Source organism: Salvia hispanica, chromosome 2, assembly GCF_029641045.1.
Source record: "Salvia hispanica isolate PSC_SH4W2 chromosome 2, Shi_PSC_v1, whole genome shotgun sequence".
NCBI classification, from domain to species: domain Eukaryota; kingdom Viridiplantae; phylum Streptophyta; class Magnoliopsida; order Lamiales; family Lamiaceae; genus Salvia; species Salvia hispanica.
In genome coordinates, this window is record NC_142693.1 from 19,534,694 (window position 1) to 19,552,578 (window position 17,885).

Sequence of the window (17,885 nt, forward strand, 5' to 3'; positions counted from 1 at the left end):
TAAATAAGTCATACTAACATGTTACGAAGATTTAACTTCGTTCCAGAATATATTACTTCATTCTAGTAGGTTTTTACTTCATTCTAGTAGGTTTTTACTTCATTCTCCGTCGCGTGCCGTTCTTTCTCTCTACAATATCTATCACCAACGCCATGGCGCTAATATGGTTTAATAAACACATGGAATAATGTAATAAATTATTGGAATGAAGTATGTGTAGAAGCATTTGAAGTACAGAATGAAGTAATAAACCTATATAATGAAGTAAAATGAGCTTGTAATGAAGCCGAAAAAATTTTCACAGCAGCACATCTCATAAAAAAAACTAGATCTAATGGCCCAGATTTGGTCTCTAGTTCGGTCTTTAAAATTGGTTCGACATTGATCACAACTCTATATATATATAGAGACAGAGAGAGTCCCATTATCCACAAATCCACTCTTAAAGACCGAACCACCGAACCCTACCAAATTAGGGCTTTTAGATCTAGTTTTTTATGGATAAGATACAAAAATTTATAAATTATTTTCGCCTACATCACGAGCCTATTTTAATTCATTTGAAGGTAAATAAGTCATACTAACATGTTACGAAGAATTAACTTCGTTCCAGAATATATTACTTCATTCTAGTAGGTTTTTACTTCATTCCAGTAGGTTTTTACTTCATTTCAGTACGTAAATGTGGTTTCATCGTCGCGTGCCGTTCTTTCTCTCTACAATATCTATCACCAACGCCATGGCGCTAATATGATTTAATAAACACATAGAATAATGCAATAAATTATTGGAATGAAGTATATGTAGAAGCATTTGAAGTCCTACTGGAATGAAGTAAAAATCTTATCCAATGAAGTAATAATGTTTCTGAATGAAGTAATAAACTCACTTGAATAAATTGCATTTTTAAATGTTAATCAAGCAAAAACCAACGTCAATGAATTTGAATGAAGCATATGTTGAATCATTTCAAAATCTACTGGAAGCAAGTAAAAACATGTTGTAGTTTCAAGGTATTATGTAGAGAATGAAGTAATAAACCTATTATAATGAAGTAAAATGGGCTTGTAATGAAGCCGAAAAAATTTTCACAGCAGCACATCTCATCAAAAAAACTAGATCTCTTGTGATCATTGTCGAACCAATTTTAAAGACCGAACTAGAGACCAAATCTGGGCCATTAGATCTAGTTTTTTTGATGAGATGTGCTGCTGTGAAAATTTTTTCGGCTTCATTACAAGCCCATTTTACTTCATTATAATAGGTTTATTACTTCATTCTGCACTTCAAATGCTTCTACACATACTTCATTCCAATAATTTATTACATTGTTCCATGTATTTATTAAACCATATTAGCGCCATGGCGTTGGTGATAGATATTGTAGAGAGAAAGAACGGCACGCGCCGGCGAAACCACATTTACGTACTGGAATGAAGTAAAAACCTACTGGAATGAAGTAAAAACCTACTAGAATGAAGTAATATATTCTGGAACGAAGTTAAATCTTCGTAACATGTTAGTATGACTTATTTACCTTCAGATGAATTAAAATAGGCTCGTGATGAAGGCGAAAATAATTTATAAATTTATGTATCTTATCCATAAAAAAACTAGATCTAAAAGCCCTAATTTGGTAGAGTTCGGTGGTTCGGTCTTTAAGAGTGGATTTGTGGATAATGGGGCTCTATATATATATATATATATATATATATATAAACCGGACGTCCGAGTGTCGCCACAACGGCGTACGTCCGCTCGCCCGTGGGGAGGACGGGCGAGCCCATGCGACAGGCATATGGGACGGGCGCGGGCGCCCTTCGGAGCCACTGCGGCGGACGTCCGATCGGACGTCGGCGACGTCCTACCGGGATGTCCACCATTGGAGACGCTCTTAGATAGTCCCAAATGTACAAGTCATGTGTATAAGAGTAGAATTTCATACTAGTCAAATAAAAAGGAAAAAAATAATGTAAGAAACAGACTAAAATAATTGATCTTCGTCACAAAATTAAATGATCCATTTAACTTGGAGCGTTCCAAATATTTTTCCGGAAAAAAACCGATGACTTCAAATTTCATGCCAACAGGTTAAAACATTAAATTGGGTCAATATTTAAGTAATTAATTAATACATATTGATAGATTAATATCAATAAACCATCATATAGCTGAATTTCAGTTCCATTTTAAATAATAAAAAGAAAGTAAATCGCATTCTTCATTAATACTAATATTTTCTACATTTTTCTACGTTATCAATTCACATTAATCTCTGCAAAGAGTCGACTAAATAAAGACATGAAGCACTAATAATAGACATAAAGATGTGTTAGTACAAAAGTAGCTAAACCAAAATGATAAACCTGCAAAATGGAGGGGAAAGGTGAGTGTTATTTATCCATATACATGCCGGAAAACGATAGAAGAACGATATCTTTACCATCTACCACGCCTAGACTAAGTCAGAGACTACGTCGCTGTAGCCGTGACGTCGAATATAATCATCCAAATCTTCATAATACCAGTATGCGTCAGGATTATAAGTGGAGAATGGAGGAGAGGTAAATGGATCGCCGCCTAGGCAACTCGGCCATGGGACATCACTAGTCGAGTCTTGAGGGAGTTTAAGATGTTTAATTTGTTGACGGCATCTTTTCCCCAAATCCCCTTCAAGATCGAGATCAAAACATCGCCGGATGTCAAGTGACTCGAGGCGTGGACAGCCTTTAAGGATGACTTCAAGTCCTCTATTTCCCATCCAGTGTCCATAAACTTGAAGATGCTGCAAGTTGGGCATGCTTTTGCTGATTGCGAGAGCATACAGATTCCGATGAATTGATTCAATAAAAGGACGATCATCATCTTCGTATTCGTCAGTATCCTCTATCAGAAGGTACTTAAATCCGTTCAGTGAGAATGATTTCAACGTCGGGCATGCATTGCCAATATCCCGAATGTCGGCAGACATAACCCCTGGTTCAATCGCACCAAACCTTGGTCTAATCGTAAGGTGCAACTCTTCCAACTGTCCAAGCTTTGCAACCATTCTAGCTGCACATGGTCCTGATATGAAAAAGCAAGTTCCGAGTTTAAGGCGTTTGAGATTTGGTGATCTGTCAAACATCAAAAAGATTAGACCATTGTTTACATAGAGCAAGATGAAAAAAGTTTCTTAAACCAATATTTGCTACATTCGCTTATGTGATATAAAATCGAGAGAAAGGGTCAAATTCCGCCCATCGTCTACTGCATTATATTGATCAACAATCGAACAAAATTGAAGAAATTTTTTACAGAATTTGTAACAAGGAGCGGAATCTGGCAGAAACATAGGCAATGAACTTGCAAGAATTAAAGCATACAGTTATGATTTTTCAGAAAATTGAACTAACTACTTGAATAATCTTTGCAGAAACAGTAGATATAACAAGCTAAGATCTTGCATAAAATGGAAGAACATCTGCCGACAGCAACTTTAATATCTGTTTAACAAAGAATTTCAATTTAATTGAACTTCTGCTAAACGAGTTGAAAATCTGAGGTGGCCAAATCAGTGGAGTTTACTTATCCTTTTCGATTGAAATTGGATGCGATTGACTAATATCGATTCGAACATAAGAGCGAAACTTGGCCCGAGCAGTAAACAACCCGACATTATATAGAAAACAGATAAACATGAGGAGAATAGTATAGTAAAACAAGGAAGAAACAGAAGCAATAAATTCAAGCAAAAATACAAAATTCTGAGAAAAGAATATGAAAAAACAACTCTTTAAATTTTTGGAAAGACTTATCACATTTCACAATGCAAATTCAATATGCCAATTTCCAAGGCTTCTTTGCACATGCTTAGCTAGTGTTATGACTTATGAGGGCACTACCCAATATCTAAACAATTCTAGAATTTTCAATCATTAAAAACTAGTAGAGAAATGATTAGACACAAAAAAGATGAAAATCAACCAACGCATATCTCCACAATCACACAATGAACAGAAATGCATACAGATATTTACCGATCAGCGATGTATTCCATGAGTTTGTCGTCACCAAAGTATTGAATGGTGAAGTCGGTCAGCTGCCCTCGGCTGCGGTCAACAGCACGGCGGCACATGGCGGTGTACTTGGCGGCACAATCGATCTGCTTAGTGCTGGAGAAATCGATGACTCGCCACAAGGAAGGATCCTTGCAAACATTCCACCAGGTAGCACACACTTGCTGCGCGCTGCACAGCATCTCCTCCGCCCCGAGCCTCTGGAGTATATTGGCGGTCACATCTAGAGGTAACTCGATCCACGGCGGCGAGGATGAAGCAACCGCCGGAATTTCGGATCCAGTATTCATATTTCGACCTGCATATAAGCGCTCAGATCGATCTCCAAATTATCGACGGAAATGAGGGAAAAACTTTGTAAAAATAAAATTAGGGCTCAAAATTGGGGCTAAAATAACCTGAACCGCAAAATTCCGCCGCCGCCCGAATTTTCCGTCTAGTATTCATACTTAGACCTTCAAATTATCGATGGAAATGATTGAAATGATGGAAAAACTTGCTCGGTTTTGCAGTAAAAGCTAAAATAGGACTACACTGCAAATAACCGCTCAGCTGGATTTTCAAATTATCGGTAGAAATAATGGAAAAACTTACTCGATTTCGCAGTAAAAGTAAAATTAGGGCTCAAAATTAGGAATGCAAATACCGGAATCGCTGAATTCGGCGCCGGTGGTGAAGAATTAAATTGCTCAGCGCCTCCGATGTGAACCCTAGGGGAGAAGAAATCAATATTTATTGAACAGAGCGAAGGGATTTGATGGAAATGGGAATTGTTGCACTCTTTTGCGCGGGAAAGGTAGTAGAAACCTTTAACGGGGTTAACCCGAACCGGGCCGTAATTCAACTATAAGATATGCAATTAAAAAATAAAATTATTTTATTTTGATAGGATAAAATAAGTACCCCTCTGTCCCATTAGAAATGCAACGTTTTCCTTTTTGGGTTGTTCCTCTAAAAATGAAACGTTTCCTAAAATGGAAATATCACTCTCTTTACTTTTTCCCCTCTCCTACTTTACTCTCTCTTCATCAACTCACAAGACAACACTGCATAAAATCCCGTACCGGAAACCAAATGTTTCATATTTATTGGGACAAAGGGAGTATATGATTAGATTATGTCAATAGAAAATTTCAATTTCATGAATAGTTAAAAAATGCTTCATTGACCCAAACAATCGAAAGATAAAGTCCTGACGATCTTAACTTGTAGTCCCAAATGTACAAGTTCTGTGTATAAGAGTAGCATTTCATGAGCTTAAAGAAGAAATAATACTAGTCAAATAAATAGGAAAAAAATAATGTAAAAGACAGACTCAAATAATTAATCTTTATCACAAAATTAAATGAGCCATTTAACTTGGAGCGTTCCAACTATTTTTCCGAAAAAGACCAATGACTTCAAATTTCATGCCAGTAGGTTAAAACTTAAAATTGGATCAATATTTTAGTAATTAATTAATACATAGTGATAGATTAACATCAATAAACCATCATATAGCTGAATTTCAGTTCCATTTTACCCGTGCTATGCACGGATTATTAAGTTACTTTTTTATATTTTTTAATTATAAAAAAATGAAGCAATATGTACATGACATAAAAAAATAATATAAATAAATATATATGCAACAATAATTTAAACTATTAGAAAATAATAACAAATTTAGTAAATTCATAAATAGTAATATAATTACACACTAAAACCCTCCATAACAATATTAAAAAATTATGGAAACCTAAAATCCTAACAATAATTGAGCCAAATACACTTAAACAAATCTGAATTGAAATAGTATTAAATAATTGAGCCAAATAAAATTTAAAAAAAATCTAAACTGAACCAAACAAACCGAACTAATTAAATTAAATTAACTAATTTGTCGTCCCTATTCTTCACTCTCGGTGTAAATTGACCTTTGTTGCTCTTTTTTTTTCCAGGGTAATATCAATTATCAAGTGTGCTTGAAACAAAATTCCTGAAAGAATACACAAAATACCCACAAATCTAATTAAAAAACATAAACATGGAGTAGTAAAATAAGGAGAAAAAGAATAAAAAAATTAAAAGAAAATAGCCTAACAAAAACTATTACAATAGCATGAAAATTTTCACAATCTGATTCAGCTAAAAGATCATCAAACCATGCACAACATCAGCAATATAACTTGAATGATTCAAACTTCATAACCATTAACACGTTTATAATTGACATAAAGCCTGAACCAGTAAAGAGCTTCCACAAGCCAATTCCATAAAAATAAATATAAAATTATAGACGCTAAAAAAGTACATTTGGAAAGCAACATTACACCACCTTAAGATTGAATTCTGGAACTCTTTTAGTTGCTAGAAAGACAAAAGGGAAGATGCACGTACGGCAAGGTATTCTAACTTCATTGAAATTGAAACCATTCTAAAGTGATATACGATTATAGCTCTTTTCCCTATCAAAATGAAGAATGAACAATTAGACAAAGTTAATAATACTGGGTTGCTAGATAAGTGAAAAGATCCATATATATATAGATGCAAAAGCTATGAGTAGAAGAATAGGCCGTAAATAATCAATCATGGTGGAGGGTCAATGCTCCTAATTAATTGTCTGTTTTATTCCTGAAACTGAAAATTAATTTTGATACACAATATTCATAAACTTTATTGATAAAATATTAAATGCTAATTGGCTAGCTAATTTACATCATTAGAATACTCTCACGTTGTATGCTAACTGGCTGCCTAAATTACATCATTATACATTCACATTGTCTTCATTATTTTTTTTCCATGGAATCGGTTACATCTTAAATCTTAGTAGGCTAATAGCTGCTTAAATTACATCATTTATCATTTTATTTAGTGGGAGCCGTTCCAAAGTTAATGATAAATGACCAGTGATAATATGAAAGTATTCAGCCCGAAGATAGTTGGGAACCGTTCTCTTCGTCATTTTAAAATTGTATTTGTATCCCTGGCATAAAATAATTATTCAAAATAACCCAAAACTCACCTTTTATATATATAGATAAGAATTCATAAGTAAATCTCATTCTTCATTAATACTACTGATATATTGTTAAGAAAGAGTCTACTAATATATAATGGACATAAAGATGTTAGTAGTACAAAACTAGCTAAACCTGATAGCATAACACCACCTTATCAAGCAACAAAAACACCCACAAAAGGGGGGGAAAGGTGAGTGTTATTTGGATCCCCCGTCGTGCAAAATGCCGGAAAACGATGGAAGAAAGACATCTTTACCATCTACCACTAGTTAAGCCAGAGCGTCCGTATACGTCTGCGATGCCGTGACGTCGAATATGATCATCCACATCTTCCCCATAAAAGTAGCACTCCTCTATATATTGGTACCTGAGTGGAGAAGCAGCAAATGGATCACCCATTATGCAACAAGGCCAAGGCACGTCCTTGGTCGAGTCATGAGGGAGCTTAAGATGTTTAATTTGTTGACGGCATCTTTTCCCTAAATCCCCTTCAAGATCGAGATCAAAGCATCACCGGATGTCAAGTGACTCGAGGTGTGGACAGCCTTTAAGGATGACTTCAAGTCCTCTATTTCCCATCCAGTGTCCATAAACTTGAAGATGCTGCAAGTTGGGCATGCTTTTGCTGATTGCGAGAGCATACAGATTCCGATGAATTGATTCAATAAAAGGACGATCATCATTTTCGTCAACATCCTCTATCAGATCCAGCTTAAATCCGTTGAGTGAAAATGATTTCAGCATCGGGCATGCATTGCCAATGGCCCGAATGTCGGCAGATTGAAACCCTACATTAAGCGTAAGGTGCAATTCTTCCAACTGCCCAAGTTTGGCAAACATTCTAGCTGCACACTCTCCTGATATGTAAAAGCAAGTCCCGAGTTTAAGGCGTTTGAGATTTGGTGATCTGTCATACATCAAAAAGATTAACAATTGAACACTGATAGAAGCAATAAATTCAAGCAAAAATACAAAATTCTGAGAGAGAAAAAGATGAAAGAACAATTTTTGGAAAGAGTTGTAACATTTCACGATTCAAATACAATATGCCAATTTCCAAGGCTTCTTTGCATAGCTTAGCTACTGTTGCCAAATTTCAGATATGAATCAAAGCAGTTATCGAATTTCAAATCATTAAAAACAAGCAGAGTATTAGAATTGAAAATAAAAATAGAATTAAGAATTAGTTTAGGATTTATTAGATGTTATTTTGTGCCTATATATAAGGCTTTCCATTGTATTTTGGATTAACACTTTACAAAATGTAGTCCATAAATGAATTTCCCTTTTTCTCTCCTCTCTCACAATCGACGATTTTCTTCTTCCTCCTTCCAGGGAGGTTTCTCCATTCCTATTCAATTCTCTATATTTTACACAGAGAAATGATTAAACACAAAAAAGATGAAAATCAACCAACGCAATCTCCACAATCACACAATGAACATAAGAAATTTACCGATCAGCGATGTATTCCAAGAGTGCGTTGTCGCCAAAGTACTGAATGGTTAAGTCGGTAATCTGCCCCCGGCTCCGGTCAACAACGCGGCGGCACATGGCGGTGTATTTTTTGTTCAAACCGATCTGCTTAGTGCTGGAGAAATCGACGACTCGCCACAAGGCTGGATTCTTGCAAACCTTCCACCAGGTTGCACTCACTTGCTGCGCGCTGCACAGCTTCTCCTCCGCCCCCAACCTCTTGAGAATGTTGCCAGTCACATCTGCAGGCAGCTCGATCCATGAATCGACCGCCGCCGTCGCCGGAATTTCACATTTAGTGTTCATACTTCGACCTGCAAATAACCGCACAGCTCGATTCTTCAAATTATCGATGGAAATGAGGGGAAAACTTGCTCGATTTCGCAGTAAAAGTAAAATTAGGGCTCAAAAATTAGAACTACAAGTACCTGAACCGGTAGTGGTGAAGAATTAATAGCTCAGCGCCTCCGATTTGAAGCATAGGGAAGAAGATATCGATATTTATTGAACAGAGCGAAGGGAATTGATGGAAATGACAACTCTTTTCTTGCTACATACACCGAGGTGAGAATTGTTGCATACGCTTTTTTGGGCGGGAAAGCTAAGAGGCCTTTAAGTGGGCTTTAAGACTTGTAACCCGACCCGGTGATAGTTGGACGAGATATTCCATGTTTCTTACTCCCTTTCTTCCATATAGTTTGTCTCATTTTTCTATTTCGGTTAATCTTACCTGGTTTGTCCTATTTCATTTTTAACCATTTTTTATAATGGACTTTATATTCCACTAACTTATTCATATAAAAGTAGGATCCACATTACACTAACTTTTTCAAATCATTTTTCATTATATTTCTTAAAACTCATGTCCGATAAAAGTGAGACAAACTATCTGAGACGGAGGGAATATTAGTTCTCTCAAGACCAACGTTTCTCATATTTAAACCTCGGCCAATGGCATCTGTTAAATCTATTTTAAAAATTACTTTCTTCGTCCCACAATAAGTGTCATGTTTTGTCATTTTGATTTATCTCACATATAAGTTATATTTCACTTTTACCATAAATGGTAAGCAGGTCTCACATTCTGCTAACTTACGTCACTCACATTTTATTATAAAATTGATATAAAAAGTGAAATTCATATTCCATTAACTTTTGCAACTCATTATTCTTTACATTTCTTAAAGTCTGTGTGCACACCAAATTTGACAACTATTACGACGGAGTGAGTACTTGAATTAGACTATATATGTAACGAAAATGAAGTGAGGATTGGAAATTGCAATACCATGATTCGTATAGCTCTCTAGGATATTGCAATTGGTACGAATATTTGTCTATACCATTATCTTAATTAAAGAGAGGAGGGTATGGTAGAAAACATGATTTAACCAAATGATAACAAAAAATGATCAACTTTTTTATTAGACATTAGAAAACTACATAGAATCATCAATCTCTATATGAAGACACAGACATCCTCAAATTAAATGAAATAAATCTAGTAGTAATCATATATTTAAAAAAAATTACTATTCAAATCAAAATTCCTTGACATATGCATGGTGAATCTTGAGACCTCCCTTCCACTTCCCACTCCAAACCTCGTACAATCCGAAGCTCAGCTTCCCACTGTCCGAACCTCCGATTTGATCATTAGATTTCATCAATTTCCCCTTAATCTCAAACTGCCCTAATTGATTAGGGTTGATCTGAATTTTAGTCCACGTAGTATTCTCTTCATTCCCTCTCTTAATCATGATGTAAATCGGATAATTTCCCCATCCAAATGCATCTGCATTCAACGACACACTAAACCCTACTTCGTAGCTCTTCGCAGCCGTCGTCCCCTCCACGCCTCCGGTCACCTCTAGCCAGCTCACTTGATTCAGCTCTGCCGCAGCCGAATCACTAAAAAATAATAAATGGTAAAAAATACTGATTTCAGCAAAATTCTCGCGAAATACTATGAATTCGTTATAAAAAAACACTAATAACTTGATGAATCCACAAATATATGACCGATAAATTTAACTCACTTGTTTTTGTGTACTTTCCAATAGCGGTCGTCGTTGCCCCATACAATGTTGAGGTTTCTAGGTGAAATCTTCATTCCATGCACCTCCTGCATACATCACAACGATTAAACACGACTTAGATGGTAAGACGTCTTTCAAAAAAAAAACTCAAGTGTGTTTATATGTACCTTTGTGAATTTTAATGAGGAATTTCCAGAATGATGTGCGGTTGTGTTGGAGGCCATTTCTATATTTGTGATGGTGAAGAAACAATGTGTTTATGAGCTGAGGTTGTAAATTTTGATGGTTTTGTTGTTGGTTGGTGTCCCTCATATTTATACATATAGGTGAACTAGAAAAAAATAGAGTAATTTGATTTTATTTTTTCTGAATTAAAGTTGGTGGAATAAGAATAAATACTTGTGACAGATTGGACGTGTGAATGTATCGAATAAAATGTGCGCGTAATTTGATAATTATATTACCTCACAGTTTAAAGTGGCCTCCAACTTCGACTATACTTTATAATTCCAACGATATAAAGAATAAAGCTTTTCAAATATCATAGTAAATTTTAATACCCAATTATGTCACGATTTTTTTCTGGGAGTGATCTTTCTAATATATTCAAAAGCATCACAAATAAACTCTTCACAGAATATATAAGTAGTGTATTAGTGGTGAACAACCATACAAATGGATTCCGGTCAGCCCTCCGCGTCCTATGTGGATTCCCCGGCTCACGGACATGAAAACGATACCTCACCGAACAAGATCCTCTATTCCAAAATAATACTCTACCCGTCCCATTGTTGGAATATGAGACGGAATTGAAGTTTGGAACAGAGGATCGCATCGTCTCAATCGCCCACCCCAACACAACCTTATTCATATCCTTCACACACACACACATAAAGGAGTTCAGAAAGTAAGAGTAAAGAGTGCAATCTGCATATATTTAATTCAAGTAATTGCATCAAACTATCAAAGTATTTCCCAGGAACTAAACAAGATAAACAATTTAAGATACTCCTCAAAATAAGTGAGAATAAATAAAACATAGTGGAGCAATAAGCTTAATGCATCTATACTAAAGAGTAAAGAGCCAGCCACCATTTCTTCAAGAGCTGTGAACCGTGGGCTTCAACTACTTTTAACTAAACTTTTCGCGCCCACTTGTCTTACTCGTGGAACGCAGAACTTAAAGACTAATTCAATCTACTGCAAAGAAAGAAAACAAGAGAATCAATGAAAAGAAGAAAAATATTCCTAAGCCATATTTAACAGCAAGAAATTATAGATGGAGAATCATATTGTAATGCGTAGACAATTTCAAAGCACATTCCTTTCCTCAAGAGCTATGAGCCGTGGACTTCAACTACTTTTAATTAAAAGTTTTGGCAGATCTTAAATACTCCGTACTAGTTTAATCTAAAGCAAAGAAAGATAAAAGAGAGAATCAATGAATGAAGAATAATATTCCTAGCCATATTTAACAGCAAGAAATGATAGATGGAGAATCATATTTTGCATATTGTAAGGCATGGAAGAGTTCAAAGCACATTCCTGCCTAGTCAAGGTCTGTCATCATTGGCCATTGTAAAATAAAACCAGCCTCTAATCAATGCACGCGGATTCCAAATCTTCAGCAGTTACAATTTGATGCAGCTGCAGTTCGCAAAAGAGAAACTTTCAGCAATGGAAGCCAAGAATTCTAATCTCTTTCAAACTGCGTACGTCTATGCATCGAGGTTAAAAACAATCAAACCGAAACTTACAGCATTGGCAGCGGCAAACCAGTGAAAAGCGCGCAAGAATGCATCATCTTTTGAAGGGATTGCTTCGTGATTCCAGACCGTGATATCATCAAAAGTCGCAGCTGTCTCCCAGCAGTGCGAGTTCGCGTCATTATTCCCTTGATCACTACCTTTCTTTCCTATGATGAAACCTATAAAAAGTGATACAGTTATAGCACATTCATTTGAAGCTAAATGTGATTAAAAAAGAAAAGTTTCAAAATCTCCCATCAAATTTGATCACAGCAGAATCCAACTGAACTTTTTTCTATACTAGATTTCACTGGAAATCGGTTCAAAAGCAGATAATGTTGAATCAAAGCACAAATTCCAAAATTATGAAATCACCACACGAACAAATTGGGCGTAGAAATTAGGTTATCTTCCAACACTCAATCCACAAAATATTTCAAACATTTCTTCGCAAAATCAGACCAAATAAAAACGACGGAAATCTGAGGATAAAAAACGCGATCACCATTACCAGAATAGCCAATTGGAAGAGCAACAGTGGTTCCGTGCAATTTCCTCCCTCTGAAGTGTGCTTCCTCCACTTTGAACCCATCCACCTCCATTTCTACACAAGTGAAGCATTCAGTGTTTAGATCAGCGCATAAATCACTTGTACATCGTAGAAGAGTTGTACATTCATCGAATTTTTACCAGTGGGTTTGGGCTTGAAGTAGTGAGAAACAGGGGTGGGTCCATCGTGCTTGATGCAGCACGGCAGCTGATGCACCTTCCCCGTCAGGTCCACTTCTGCTCAGATCGACGGCTACCGGAGCTGCTGAATCCGATGATCCCACTTTTCCGTCCATCGAAGAGCAATGGACAAAGATCGGCTGCAAAATCTCCACTCTTTCGTTGAAAAAAAACACCCTAATTTTAAGCCCCTTTTGTTTCCCGCGCTTTTTAGTTGTTTGTTTGTTTATTTTGCTTTTATAACTTGGAACTTACTCTTATTTCGAACTTCTTATTAAATGTCACATCAATTACGATTATTATGCATTTTTTTATCATAAAACTTAAAAACCTTTTTGGTTTTAGTTTAGCATAAATCTAAAAATTAATACCCTTTCTGTTTTAAGATAAGTGAGTAAAAAAATTTCAACACGAGATTTAAGGAAATTATGTTTCGTTAGTAAAGTGAAAATGGATAAAATAAAAGAGTTAATAAAATAAAGAGAAAAAGTAAGAGAGAGAATACCAAAAAAAAAAAATGATTCACTTATTTTGAGATGTCCCAAAAATGAATGTGATTCATTTATCTTGAAACAAAGAGAATATTTTTTACTTAAAATCCAAAAATAAAATTGATTATTGAGGATCAAGAAGCTAATTAATTATCTCATTTTAGATTTAACTGCCTTAGTCCACTTAAACTATTCAACAAGCCACATATGATTCAATTTTGCCGGCGTTAATGGTGAGAAATCTCAAACACGTTCAAAATTCTCGACTTTTAGTCCAAAATTTGATTATAATTTGTATATTAGTGACCAAAGTATAAGAGAGATATGTCATAGCATTTAAACGAAATTCGAAGATTGCTACAAATTACAAAAGAAACTACACTATAAAAATAACAATAATTTGCTCACAAGCAAAGAACAATCATGCATCATTAGCCTTCTCACTTGGCTCAACATTAGCAGACTCATAAGCAGCGTCACCGGCCGACGTATCCATGTCGTTAAGACCGAGTTCCTCGTTCTGCTCCCACGACCTCTCGTACTCCTCGACTGACCACAAGCACGACGTTCAAGTGGCCGGATCAGCACGGGGGAGACGAACATTACAAGTACGAAAAATCCAACGAAAATGGAGAACGAGGACGAACTTACATGATAACTGGGCGTCGTCCTTCATTTCATCGGTCACGGGTGCAACGAACGAATTGGATAGCGCATCGTCGAGAATCAAAGTCCACGGCTCTTCTATCCTTTTAAGCTGCTCGATTTTCGCCTGGAATTCTTTCCACTTGCTCCGCTTGTCGTCATCGATGCTATCACCAAATGTGAACCCGTGCACTCTCTCGAGGCCTGCAATTGCGCGTTGAAGACTTAGATAAAGATTCGAGCTAGAGACGAGATGATGCGTAAGATACTTACTTTCACCAATCTTGGATATCAAGCCTTCAACGGTCGTGACAAGTCCGCCTAATGTGCCACTCGACAGTTCCAGCTCGAGTTCCGGTATTACCACGGAGGCCGTATCCGACTAAAACGATCGAGGGTAATAATTAGGAACAAGGCCTTTGAAGAGATGAACAACGGCTTACATACCTTTATGACGTCGCGGCTAAGATCTCTGACGTTCTTCACACGAACGACTATCTTTTTCCCTTTTTCGGGAATAGCACCACCGGGCTTCACCTGAAAAGTAGACGATTATTGAATCATCGGTGTGAAGATATGATGAGGGCACGGAAGGAACTAAGAGGCCGAACGAACCTCTGAGTTGCGGTAACCACAGCTGTCACAAGTTGAAGCCATGACAATCACTTCTTGGAAATAAGGGATGTCTGTTTACAGTTAAAGCTAACAACTTTGATACGAAAAAACGGAAAATGTAATGCCACAATCGAAAGGATACTTGTCACGAACATACGACACACACAGCTCGCGGCACAGGCACCGCAAGTCGATGGAAATGTCATGACCTGTCACGAGAAAGTGTTGTGATCGTTACACGAAAACATGGTGTAACGTATAGACTCGGGTTTGATGGCGAATGTACCTCTTCCGGAGCTGAATACCGAAACAGAGAATCTGCAATTTCTGCACTGTTACCCTGTGCAATAGCTCGGCGGCCAGCTCTTGCTCCAACCGAGCCGTGTGGCTCCTCTTGTGCTAGAGATACATTGTTCGAGCCGTCTAGGTTTTCAACACCGGGTTCTCGTTGTGACGTGTCTGCGACGTAGCCTAAGGCCGCTTGTTGTTCGGGTGTTCGCTCGTAGAACTTGATAGACAGTGATGGATCCGACGATGGAGCACACCTATTTCACATTGCAACGTTATCATAAAGAAACATATTTGACCACACCCACAACTACGGTCGTGATTAATCCGAAGGAATGTAGAATTAGAGGATCGCTTACGGATTCTCAATAAAGCTGTTTCCAGCAGGATCATCGAGGATGAAGGTAAAATGCGACTCGCCAGATGCACAAGCTCTCAGTTTCACCAAGAATTTGTCGATTGCTTCAGCCGTCTCGGGATCTACTCTCTGAAACGAAAGGCATTCATCATTATTAGGGCGATGACAATGACGACGTCTGATAGCAAGCAAACACAAGCGAACTTTACCTTCCGCTCTTCCTGGAGAGTCTCCAACCCCTCGATAGCTCTGGCCAGTATCCCTTCTACCTAAACGTGCATCAGAGAATATTAGTACTAGTACTAAATAAGCAAAGACGACGCAGGTTCACTTTGAAATATGAGAGAACCAAGAGTGAAGTAACCTATTCCGGTGTAAAAGAGGTACAAAAAACATACTGTTGACAAAGAACCACGTTGAGCCTCCGGAGGGATCTCAAATTCCAATTCCGGAATCTGCAGAATCGACACAAGAATGAGATAAAACGGAAAAGCCTCTGCATTTGTAAGAACTATTAAACAACAGAGTTGTAAAGCAGCGAAGTACCTTGATTGTGGCCGTCTCGGATTTCACCACTTGACGATTGAACATCTGCGGATAATGATATCAAAATGAGCAACTTTTACAGTTTAAGCTCGAAAATTAATATCAAAGATAAAGCAAATATCAAACACCTTTTTATCGCCTGATGGAACATCCAGTACATAGTGGCAGCCTTTAGGTTGGATTTCACCGGCAAATTGCACGTAATTATTCCTTGTGAAAGAAGGCACAAAAGGGAATATGAATCAACAAAGTTACAAACTCGAAAGCAAAAACATCAGCTGATATCATTCTAGACAGAATTACCTCTCACCACAATGTGGACATTCAAAGGCTGACAGCAATATCTACCACAAAAAGATATATGAAAAACGGAACAATTAAGCTTCGAATATAAGATGGATAGTTCTCTAAACATATGTACAATACGCAGGCAAGCACTCGTTACTCCAATTTACACCGAATCTTGAATCTTTAATAGGTAACTTCGAAAAGGCAAATCCAAATAGAATATGATTATGATATAAACAATACAGTCAGAATCGGGATAGTTCAACGAGTAAAGGGAACTAGTTACCTTTCTGAAATGGGGAATTACGGTTAGCAAGAACCGAGTCGTGCCCTGCAAAAAAGTACTTCATCAGGGAGAAAGAAAAACAGGTAAACAAAAAGCTAAAAACCAATAATTGATCAAACACACAAAGGCACACAAGAATGGTAATCTAACTCATACAAATCAAGAGACAGACAAATAAGGAGCTAAAAACCAATAATTTGATCAACAAAGCTTGATTTATAGCTGTAAGTTTCCAAAAGCAATCAATAAAAAAACATAAGAACTCAAACAACAGCAAGAACAGATCTTCAGTCCATCAAATCTACACAAATTACCAAACTCACGAGCTAAATTTAGAGTATTCACCAATCAATCCACACAGTGTGAAGTTCAAACGACCATACAGCATAAATTCAATTGTAATTTTTTAAAATTTGATGAAATGAAATAAAAAAGCAATCTTGCAACTTGGGACGCTCTAATACAATTCCAATTGAAAAACCCAGATAACAGAATTGAAGCATCCGCAGCAAAATTGATGAAAAATGAAATGGAAGAGAGCATACGTTTTCGCGGCAGCGCATGCAGAGGCTCTCGACTTCGTAGAGAGGGGCGTCGAAATCGTCAGCTGAAATTGCCTCCACCACCGAACCCACGTCCACGATTTGGGGCGCGTTGGCTTCCATTGACAGTTCAAACTCTTGCAATTAGTTAGGCTTTGCTCTTGGTGATTGATTCTCGATGCTTCTTCTTGCTTCGCATTTTAAAGAACGGATTTTTAATGGAGTGAGATGAGAACTCTAGAAAGTCATGATTTTCTTTTTAAAGTTTTATTTTTTTATGCTTAATTTTTTTCATTTTTTATGTTTGTGTTAGCTTAAAATAAAGGGGGCGTTCAAGTAGGTTAATTGTCTCATTTTGCCGTCAAATTTATTAAACTTTTTTTATCATATTGCATAATTTGTTGAGTCATATGTTATCTATATATATTTTTATGCATGAATTGTAATTATATATTGAGAGACTTTCGATTTGCTTATTTAAGACTAAATAAAAGTCGATTGATATATAATCCAACAAATTATTCTTTATTGGTCAATTTTTGGTTATTAGTTATACGTTGACCTACTTTTATTAAACCTTTAAATAATCAAATTGAAAAATAAATATCAAGAATATTGTAACTAAGAACATATGACACCATTTTTTTTTAGCACAAGTTTGTTTTTAGGCAGTTGTATATAGTATTTAGCGATTAAATGAAAATAGAATAAAATTGGAATGAGAAAAAATACAGATAAAGTAAGAGTGGTGAGTGTTGTTTGTTAAGG

At 36.6% G+C, this 17,885-nt stretch overlaps 4 protein-coding genes and 1 pseudogene across 7 annotated transcripts; all 5 read right to left on the minus strand.

The window, feature by feature from the left end:
- Positions 1-2,290: 2,290 nt before the first annotated feature.
- On the minus strand, positions 2,291-4,860 carry LOC125201154 (putative F-box/LRR-repeat protein 9). 3 transcript variants are annotated; one of them, XM_048099121.2, is made up of 4 exons: positions 4,705-4,860; positions 4,457-4,513; positions 4,020-4,356; positions 2,291-3,116 (listed from the first exon to the last, which is right to left on the minus strand). In XM_048099121.2, the coding sequence occupies exons 2-4, from the start codon at positions 4,503-4,505 to the stop codon at positions 2,456-2,458; spliced, it is 1,047 nt and encodes a 348-aa protein (XP_047955078.2). In that variant the 5' UTR covers positions 4,506-4,513; positions 4,705-4,860; the 3' UTR covers positions 2,291-2,455. The 3 variants fall into 3 exon arrangements, with proteins under 3 accessions (XP_047955078.2, XP_047955079.2, XP_088920253.1); XM_048099122.2 differs by having other exon boundaries at positions 2,291-2,366; positions 2,444-3,116; positions 4,457-4,860; XM_089064127.1 differs by having other exon boundaries at positions 4,457-4,859.
- Positions 4,861-7,113: 2,253 nt separating this feature from the next.
- Positions 7,114-9,100, minus strand: LOC148931754 (putative F-box/LRR-repeat protein 23). Its single transcript, XM_089063948.1, has 3 exons — positions 8,971-9,100; positions 8,523-8,856; positions 7,114-7,973 (listed from the first exon to the last, which is right to left on the minus strand). Exons 2-3 carry the CDS (start codon positions 8,846-8,848, stop codon positions 7,577-7,579), a joined length of 723 nt encoding a protein of 240 aa, XP_088920074.1. The 5' UTR covers positions 8,849-8,856; positions 8,971-9,100; the 3' UTR covers positions 7,114-7,576.
- An 847-nt stretch (positions 9,101-9,947) lies between these two features.
- Positions 9,948-10,890, minus strand: LOC125202691 (protein PHLOEM PROTEIN 2-LIKE A9-like). The gene is made up of 3 exons (XM_048101139.2): positions 10,749-10,890; positions 10,582-10,667; positions 9,948-10,453 (listed from the first exon to the last, which is right to left on the minus strand). Exons 1-3 carry the CDS (start codon positions 10,803-10,805, stop codon positions 10,084-10,086), a joined length of 513 nt encoding a protein of 170 aa, XP_047957096.1. The 5' UTR covers positions 10,806-10,890; the 3' UTR covers positions 9,948-10,083.
- Positions 10,891-11,038: 148 nt separating this feature from the next.
- LOC125202695 (uncharacterized) lies at positions 11,039-13,359 on the minus strand (annotated as a pseudogene). The gene is made up of 4 exons (XR_016135151.1): positions 13,020-13,359; positions 12,841-12,933; positions 12,339-12,508; positions 11,039-12,228 (listed from the first exon to the last, which is right to left on the minus strand). The product of XR_016135151.1 is annotated as an uncharacterized LOC125202695 (transcript).
- Positions 13,360-13,863: 504 nt separating this feature from the next.
- LOC125204796 (uncharacterized) lies at positions 13,864-17,350 on the minus strand. The gene is made up of 15 exons (XM_048103569.2): positions 17,121-17,350; positions 16,576-16,620; positions 16,305-16,345; positions 16,130-16,211; positions 16,002-16,046; positions 15,854-15,910; positions 15,665-15,724; positions 15,457-15,584; positions 15,096-15,354; positions 14,952-15,018; positions 14,810-14,880; positions 14,642-14,731; positions 14,468-14,576; positions 14,201-14,398; positions 13,864-14,098 (listed from the first exon to the last, which is right to left on the minus strand). Exons 1-15 carry the CDS (start codon positions 17,238-17,240, stop codon positions 13,971-13,973), a joined length of 1,500 nt encoding a protein of 499 aa, XP_047959526.2. The 5' UTR covers positions 17,241-17,350; the 3' UTR covers positions 13,864-13,970.
- Positions 17,351-17,885: the final 535 nt, after the last annotated feature.

Coding starts and splice junctions, on each gene's coding strand:
- LOC125201154 (XM_048099121.2), bottom strand. CDS start 4,505: ATGAATACTAGACGGAAAATTCGGGCGGCGGCGGAATTTTGCGGTTCA. Junction 4,357..4,456: donor GGCGGAATTTTGCGGTTCAG/GTTATTTTAGCC, acceptor GCTTATATGCAG/GTCGAAATATGAATACTGGA. Junction 3,117..4,019: donor ATGGAATACATCGCTGATCG/GTAAATATCTGT, acceptor GATGTTTGACAG/ATCACCAAATCTCAAACGCC.
- LOC148931754 (XM_089063948.1), bottom strand. CDS start 8,848: ATGAACACTAAATGTGAAATTCCGGCGACGGCGGCGGTCGATTCATGG. Junction 7,974..8,522: donor TTGGAATACATCGCTGATCG/GTAAATTTCTTA, acceptor GATGTATGACAG/ATCACCAAATCTCAAACGCC.
- LOC125202691 (XM_048101139.2), bottom strand. CDS start 10,805: ATGGCCTCCAACACAACCGCACATCATTCTGGAAATTCCTCATTAAAA. Junction 10,668..10,748: donor CCTCATTAAAATTCACAAAG/GTACATATAAAC, acceptor TGATGTATGCAG/GAGGTGCATGGAATGAAGAT. Junction 10,454..10,581: donor TGGAAAGTACACAAAAACAA/GTGAGTTAAATT, acceptor ATTATTTTTTAG/TGATTCGGCTGCGGCAGAGC.
- LOC125204796 (XM_048103569.2), bottom strand. CDS start 17,240: ATGGAAGCCAACGCGCCCCAAATCGTGGACGTGGGTTCGGTGGTGGAG. Junction 16,346..16,575: donor TAATTCCCCATTTCAGAAAG/GTAACTAGTTCC, acceptor TTTTTGTGGTAG/ATATTGCTGTCAGCCTTTGA. Junction 16,212..16,304: donor TGTCCACATTGTGGTGAGAG/GTAATTCTGTCT, acceptor TTCTTTCACAAG/GAATAATTACGTGCAATTTG.